Source organism: Dendroctonus ponderosae, unplaced genomic scaffold, assembly GCF_020466585.1.
Source record: "Dendroctonus ponderosae isolate FM_Combo_2020 unplaced genomic scaffold, Dpon_F_20191213v2 Dpon_F_20191213_1, whole genome shotgun sequence".
Classification (NCBI taxonomy): Eukaryota; Metazoa; Arthropoda; class Insecta; order Coleoptera; family Curculionidae; genus Dendroctonus; species Dendroctonus ponderosae.
Window position 1 is genome coordinate 18,834,649 of NW_026017110.1, and position 7,879 is coordinate 18,842,527.

The window sequence follows — 7,879 nt, forward strand, 5'->3', positions numbered from 1 at the left end:
ACTGAGCTAAGATTGTCGGTATCCGATCTGAAATTCATAGCATTGTTATGTTTTTTAATCTGTATCATTTCATGGACTCTTCTCTTATTATAATTACTCTCGTTAATCAGTATTTTTGTGTTATCAAAATCAAAATTATGCAACTTCTGTTGTGCATGCTGTGCTAATGCTGTACCATTTTCGTTATTTTTTCTTAGGCTATACTTATGTTCGTATATTCGTTTCTTTAGATATTGTCCAGTTTGACCTATGTATGTGTTAATACAATTTAAACAGTCTATTTTGTAAATTACATTAGGTGTGTCTAACTTGTTAATCCTGGGCTTAAATTTTGTGAAACATTCATTTGCTAAGGTGTTTGTTGTGTGTTGTGTGTAAAGTAAGTGTGTTGAAAAAGTAAAACTTGTTACTTTATGGACAAATCGTACCATTTTTTGTACGGAACCGAATACATATTTCGGATTATAGACTGTCTCGTTTGAATTTAACGACATGGTTTTTTTCTCACATTTGCTTGCCTTTCTGAAAGTTAAATTTTTTCGCTTTATAGATGCATATGACATATTTTTTACATCGAGAACAAGCGAGTGCAAATAAATCCGACTTTTTTGGAAAATGTTTGCTGTTGTCCAGCAAGCTTTATTGCTACGTTGACTTTACTTTCTAATTTACAAAATATTATTTGTCTGGTTTTTTGTATGTAAATTTAAGGAAGATTTACATTCCTGGTCCAATCTTTCGAGATGCTCTGGTGCAAATTTGTTAAATCCATTTCTTCAATTAAAATAAGTTTGCACTTAAATTTATTAAATACTGGCTGTTTTCCCATACTTGTTATTCGGTTAAGGATTTCAGCGTTCTAAGAGCAACACATGATAAAAATTCAACCCACCAACAGTATAGAATTAGTTGTCATGGGTCCAAATGGGCCTATAGTCATCATTAAAGGAATCCGAGCTCGGGCGATTGAAATTAAGATGATCTGCTTACCATCTTTATTTAGCACATACCATTTACTTTGGTATAAAGCGTCACCAATTGCCTCACTCTAAAATTAATAGAAAAATATCTAGTAATTAGAACGGAATGGAAATATGGGGAAAAGAAAACTTGCCTGGACTTTTATTTCATTTGAGGTCCAACCAATGAGAAACAGCTGCGTGAATAGCAACACAATAAAGAAAAGAAGCCACAATGACTTATATTCTTGTTGCTGAAATAAATCAAAATTACTAAATTTTGTTGCTTTACCAAAAAAATAAACATATTAACTTAAAAATAATAATTCTCCTTATTTTCTATGAACGTCTAAGAATATATGAAATAGAATATATGTTAAAACTGAAACTATAGAGAAAAAACGAAACAAAAAATGGTTCAACGTTTGGTTCCCACCTTCATAAGACTAACAGAAACTGTTGCCATATCCAGTGAGCTGAAAATAAATTCCATCATTGTAATATATTTTGTAGATTTGTTGAAGTTTTTGATAAACCTGCAAAGTTTAAAACTGATAACTCAATTGCCTTATTCATATCATACTTATAACTGATCTGTCTGTCGCACACTATGGCTTTATAAATAAAGATGTTTAAATAAAGAACTTCACTATTTTTCTGCCAGATTTTGCACTCACGTGACAACATATTGAAGATCATGTATCAGCCCTTTCAATTCTTTAACCTTTTCGGCAACTTTTTCTTCGCCAGCCATAATATCGAAATCCTGTTCTATTAAATTCCTAAAACGGACCTGCATAATTTCCAGTTGGGACGCAGCATATAATAATATGGTAACAAAAATGAGTTGTGTAACTAAATTGAAAATTAGTCCAACCCAGGCCCATAGAACTTGGGTTGTAAGCAGCCAATACACATGGTTTGTTCTATCTAATGGAAAAATCGTTTGATACATCACGTGAGATTCAATGGAGTCATTGAAGATTGCATTGTGTTCTTTATGTTGAATTACCGTAAAAACTCCTAAAACAAAGTTTTTATTATAGTTCTATTTTTTCAGTAGTTTTAAAGTAGGCCAAACCAGATTACTCGATAGGATTTGCGTGACCACTAATTGTCCTTAATTGGATGAACTATTGAGAAGTTTATAAAATGGAAGTTAAAGTTGTTATGCACGATTTAGCTTTTGAATTCTACAAGGCAAAAAACACATTTCATATAAAGTTTTTAATTATCAGAATAATTTCATTGTATCGCATGAAGGTGTAAGTCTATAGACTGGCAAGAACTCAAAGAAACATTCTGATATTGTGTTATAAAAAAATTTAAACATTTTTTTTGAGCTTCTGATCTCATTCTGTGCTGTTTTATGGCTATCACTCACCTGAAATTTCCAGCCAAATTATTGTTAAAAAATTGCTGGTTCCCATTATAAAAACGGCCACTTTCAGAAAAGCAATTTTTCTGCGATACAACGCTTTGATTTCCTCAGATCTGCTGGCCCATACTTCGCCCTCTTTCTCAATTATATCCTCTAATAAGTTCAATGTGTTGTTTTTTAAATAAAGTATCATTTTTATCATAATTTTCGAATCGGTCACAACCACGGACAAGCTTGTAACAATAATCGACAATTCATATTGGTAAATAATTAGTCGTGCTAATTCAGCGACTAAGGAGAGCCAAAACAAGATGCAGGATAACCTCATAATAACTGAATAAACGTAAAACATCTTGGTGATTATCTGGTTATTGCTAATGGGTTGATTCCAAAAACCCGCCAAAATCATGAGAGTTCTGACCCATGAAATTAGCTTTTGATTTTCCGGATTTGACATCTTTAGGACTTTATTTGAAAAATAATATTTTGCAAGGCCCAATAAAGTGTATTGCTGAAAAAATACATTGGTCGTAATCATTTCGTTACATTCTATATATTTGCGACGCATCAAAACGACTCAAAATATCAAATTTTATACCAATGTAATCACTGCAATCAAGGTGAAAACGTTTGTTCATTGCCTTTCACATAGTTTCGCTTACGAAGCTTTAGACATTTTTTCTGCTTATTCCATTCTACATTCTGTAGCTGCCTACACTTTCATGAACATTTTTTTGTGCACTATAAAAAGCACATACGAAAACCTCTTCTCTCCATTTATATTAAAATATACTTAGAATGAAAAAATATTGCTTCCAGCAAATTGATCATAATGGTTTCTTTTCTCATTTTTTAATAAGAAAAATATTTTCAATCTTTCACAAATTTATTTAAATATAATTGGAGTACCAAACATCACTTTAAAACAATATTTTCTTTGATTTCTATTAGTGCTTAAAATCGTGTAATTTTGACATAAGTTTGAATGTTAAAAGGAGAATGTCTCGAAATGGAGCTTGTTTTGTCAATGGGTCAGCTTGGATTTCATGTAAAATTACAAAAAATATGTTTATTTTCAAACTTTTTACATCTTTCTGTAATTGTCTGTTTCTTAATCAAATTGACCTATAGTGCTTTTCTTCGTATATCTCAATTATAAATTTAGGATTTCGGGTTGAAAACCGTATTTAGTATGAAGTAGATAAAATTGTACCCAGCAACAAAACATAGATACTTACGTGGTCTAGAGAAAATGTCTGTTCTTGCTATCGTTTGCTACTTCTGCTTAATGCTTTTTGCCTCATTAAATATTGGTATTACTAGATCTAGATTCTACAAAGCTCTACAAAAAACTGACACTATATAATATTTCCTTTACCGCAGTAAAAAGAAAAACGTTTGACATAAAACAGTGGCCAGAGTACGATATTAATTCTCCACTTACTTATATTGTTAAGGAAAGTATATAATTTTAACTAAAACTTTTGTACCGAGGGCGTAAAAATATTTAAATATAATATGCCAAAGTGTCGGTATTCTAAGAGGCTAATTACGTATAATTATGCAGATATCTTAAAAGGATTTTTATAGAAAGTATAACGCTTCATTATTTATTTATTATTAACCTATACATTCATAAAATGTGTTTCTCTTAAGAAATAACTTAATATGTATTTTCAATTTTTCCGTCTAGTTAACAAACCTACAGCTTCTAAAGTACACAGTTTTTTGCAGGTCTGTAGTAAAAAGCATCACAAGTAATATGCAGAAATTAACGCATGATGTTTATGTAAGAGTATGCCCCTTTAAGTACCTAGAAATAAAATGCAAATATATAATTACATAATTTTTATAATGATTTATAATAATGTAAACTTTTAATTTAAATCGTTCAATTATATATTTTTTTCCGTAGCAATATCCATGTAAAAATCAACGTATCGGATATGTTTTCAAATAATTTAAAGTCTCATTGATTGATTTTTATTTATTTTAAACCGCGATGGTTCAATATACGAAATAACTATATGCTTGCTGTATCGTTTTGCAATACATTTAAATTGAGTGAATATTATATAATACAAAATAATAAATAAAACTGTAAAACTAAGCATAAAGTTTGATGTAAAATAGGCAGCTATAAAATACTGGCTAGTTTACATTTTTTATGACTCATGTAAAACTTTTAATGTCGAATTTTAGTTAGATTCTGGCAAGGAGTTTAATTAAACGATCCCAACAAGGCATTAAATCAGAAATAAAAAATCCGAAATACTCACTGTAAGAATGGACCTAGTAGTCATAGGACCCATTGGACCAATGTTTATATTTAAGGGCCTTTGCGCCCGTATCATTGAAATTAATATAAGCTGCCTGCCTTCTTTATTCAGCTCATACCAGTTGCTTTCGTACAGAGCAGTGGCAATGGCTTCGCTCTAGAAATGTGAACTTCTTATACATTTTTCTTGAGCCAAAATTATCCAAGTTACATGTTAACTTGCCTGGACTCTGATTTCGTTTGCAGTCCACCCGATAAGGTACAATTGCGTTAGCAAAACCATCATGAAGAAAAGTAACCACACAGACTCATAGCCTTTCATCTTAAAAACAAATTTTGCATGCTGAATGATACGCGGATTGTCAGATGTTTTAGCACAAACCTTAGTTAAACTGGCACAGCATGATGCCATATCGAATGTACTCAAACAAAACTCTATCATAGTAATATACTTAGTTGACTGGTTGAACTCATTTATAAATCTGAAAACCATGCAAGACTGCTAGAGTCTTAAATTTTTATAAATTCACATGTAAATTCATCAATCAAATGAATGTTCTTAAAGATTTTGGATCTTTCCAAATTTTAATTTTAAATTAATTAAATTAATATATGAATTTATCAGACGACCTACCTTATAGTAAGCTGATATTTTCTAATAATACTTTTCAATTCCGTCACCTTTGCTTTCATATCTTCATCAGATGCCTTTATTTGAAAGTCTGGCATTATTAAATGTTTGAATCGAACTTGTAAAACTTCTAATCGCGACGCAGCGTGCAAAAGGATTATTACACAAATAAGTTGTGTTACAATGTTAGCCGTTATTCCAAGATATGACCAAAACACTTCAGTTGCGAATAACCAATATATATGGTTGTTTCGGTGTAGGGGGAAAATTGTTTGATACATACCATGGGTTTCTACTGTATCATTAAACAGTTTGTTATGTTTTCTGTCTTGTAATACGAGAGCACCGCCTAAAAAATCAAACCATTGGGAAAAAGCATGTTAAATAAGTCGAAACTTACTACTAATGTAATTAATTCTTTGTTTAATTTATTAAATTTTTCAATTCGTTTTCTTTTCATACTCTAACTTCAGTTGTTTTGTTATCCCGATTGTAGTGGTTTGAAAATAGAGCTGAGCCTAGACTTGAAACGTTTAATTTTGGTGTGCACTTGAAAGTGGTGTTTTGAAAACGCGAAGAAACTTTTTTTTTCTAAAAAAATCTTTAATGATGGATACTAGTTTGCTTGCTTTTAAAAACCTTATTTCTTGGCAAATAATGTATAGCTGATTTTGTGCTTCCATTAACGCTCAACGAATGTATATCCTTCAAATTATTTTTTTGCCTAAAAAATCTCAGAGTATAAAAAGCGAATGATTCTACACACGATTATCAGATTCTATTATTTTCTGTTTCGCTGAACGCTGTACCGCCATATAATCTTTGGATTCTTTACGTTTATTAAAAAAATTTGAAAAATGGACAAAATATTCCTAAAGAAGAGTTTAAATATCTAATTAGTACATTGTTCGAGGTATTAAAAACATAAATGTTGCTAAAATTTCTGTAAAGAAAATTGAGAAGAATATGTGGATTTTTCGTCTTTCCGAGGAATAGCACTGATGGTGGTGCTCCGTTGTCTTGTAAATCGTAATAAAAATTATGTTTTTGGTGAGAAAACATTAGAGGTGAAATTTCGTCTAAGGGCATTTACTCGGTATAAGAGAATGGCACGCATAAGGAAAGAGAATTTGAATCTCGACTGAAATAATGTTATCCATACCATTCTTTGTCAATGTAATTAAAAAACAACTATAAAAATATTTGTAATGCAATAATTTCTTAAAACTGATGTTATTTTCCGTTAAATAGGCGATGGTTAAAAGCAACAGAATCCATAAAATAGTTAGCAAAAACAGTTCAGACCCGCATTTAATTTTCAGCAGAAGTCTCGAATGTCCCTATTCGGACAAGAAGCGTGTAATAAATAGAATAATTTACTAAAAATAAAACCAATTAGTAGAGTTTTGCACAAACAATTTTGTTCAATCCGAAATTCGGGAATATTATTCGCGGCTAAATTAACGGATTGAAGTGGCAACTAGAACTCCAGTGAGTGGTTTACTACGTAAACGAAAAGTACAAAATAAAACGTGTTAAAGCTTGGAAAAGACTTTCAGAAAAATTCTCTACTATAAATCCCTTGATATGAAATAGAATCGGCTTTAACAGAGTTTCAGATTATTGTATCAACCAAATAAGTAAAAAATATATTACGTACGTATAAGAAATAACGCCTGCATATAATTTTAAGACATGACACTTACCAGAACCCTGTAGCAAAAATACCGCACCAGTAGTACTACCTCCAAGTACACTAATTGCAAATTTCAAAAAATTTGCTTTTCTATCATACAACATTTTAATTTCCTTATAATGCTCTGTTCTGATTTCATCCTTATTCTCAATTACATCTGCGACAATATCCAGGATGTTGTGTTTTAAAAAAATCACGATTTTTACGACAATCTTGGTATCAGTAAGCAAGATGGCCACACTTGCAGTAATAATAGTTATTTCGTATTGGCATATTATTAATCGGGACGTTTCGGCTAGTATTAACAACCAAAATACCAAGCAAGAAAGTTTCACAAACACTGAATAGCCGTGGAAAATTTTGTTAATTAAACGGTTCTTGCTGATAGATTGATTCCAAAAACCTGCACACATCAAAATAATTCTCATGACGGCAAATACTTTCTTACTTTTGGAATCTGACATTTTTTCACGTGCTATTAACAACGGACAATTGAAAATGATTGAAATATAACACTGAACAAGGTTTTTAAGTACCTACTAAATATTTAAATAACGCAATCTGTTGGCAATCATTTGACCCTGCCTATTTCAAGATTAAAAATGCATTTCTTTCTTATTTGCAGTATGCAATTTTCTTGTAAGGTCTACAATCAACATGGAAATCTCGGCGATTAAAAAACAAATGATTATACAGGAATTTACATTTTAATGTTCTACATTATCAATAGGAAAATTATAGAAAATTGTTCGAATCAATCTAGTTTTCCTAAGAACAGAAATTACCTATTAATATGTGGCGAATACTAAGAATTTAAAAAGATGACTTTTGGGGTGAAATGTTTGATACCAAATATGTCACAATTTATTTGAAATTGCGGATGAACTCAAAAACATTTTTGAGTAAATGCTTATGGCTTGGCATATATTTTAAG

At 30.8% G+C, this 7,879-nt stretch overlaps 2 protein-coding genes across 2 annotated transcripts in view; both read right to left on the reverse strand.

Annotated features, from left to right (window-relative positions):
* Nucleotides 1-3,075, reverse strand: part of LOC109545088 (odorant receptor 46a-like) — a 4,575-nt gene extending 1,500 nt beyond the window's left edge. Inside the window, exons 1-5 of the mRNA XM_048661113.1 lie at nt 2,344-3,075; nt 1,637-1,982; nt 1,396-1,495; nt 1,115-1,213; nt 893-1,048 (exon numbers count right to left, since the gene is read on the reverse strand). Coding sequence (XP_048517070.1) covers nt 893-1,048; nt 1,115-1,213; nt 1,396-1,495; nt 1,637-1,982; nt 2,344-2,908 — 1,266 coding nt within the window. The 5' untranslated portion in view covers nt 2,909-3,075. The remainder of the gene's footprint in view (nt 1-892; nt 1,049-1,114; nt 1,214-1,395; nt 1,496-1,636; nt 1,983-2,343) is intronic.
* An 861-nt stretch (nt 3,076-3,936) lies between these two features.
* Nucleotides 3,937-7,440, reverse strand: LOC109545097 (odorant receptor Or2). Its single transcript, XM_019915593.2, has 6 exons — nt 6,956-7,440; nt 5,253-5,598; nt 5,001-5,100; nt 4,842-4,940; nt 4,620-4,775; nt 3,937-4,153 (listed from the first exon to the last, which is right to left on the reverse strand). Exons 1-6 carry the CDS (start codon nt 7,407-7,409, stop codon nt 4,112-4,114), a joined length of 1,197 nt encoding a protein of 398 aa, XP_019771152.1. The 5' UTR covers nt 7,410-7,440; the 3' UTR covers nt 3,937-4,111.
* Between the last annotated feature and the right edge of the window lie 439 nt (nt 7,441-7,879).

Excerpts from the sequence above, each read along its gene's own strand:
- LOC109545097 (XM_019915593.2), bottom strand. The coding sequence starts at position 7,409 with ATGTCAGATTCCAAAAGTAAGAAAGTATTTGCCGTCATGAGAATTATT. Across the intron at positions 4,941-5,000 it reads GCTGTGCCAGTTTAACTAAG|ATGAAAGGCTATGAGTCTGT; the intron begins GTTTGTGCTAAA and ends TTTGTTTTTAAG. Across the intron at positions 4,776-4,841 it reads CAAACGAAATCAGAGTCCAG|AGCGAAGCCATTGCCACTGC; the intron begins GCAAGTTAACAT and ends TCACATTTCTAG.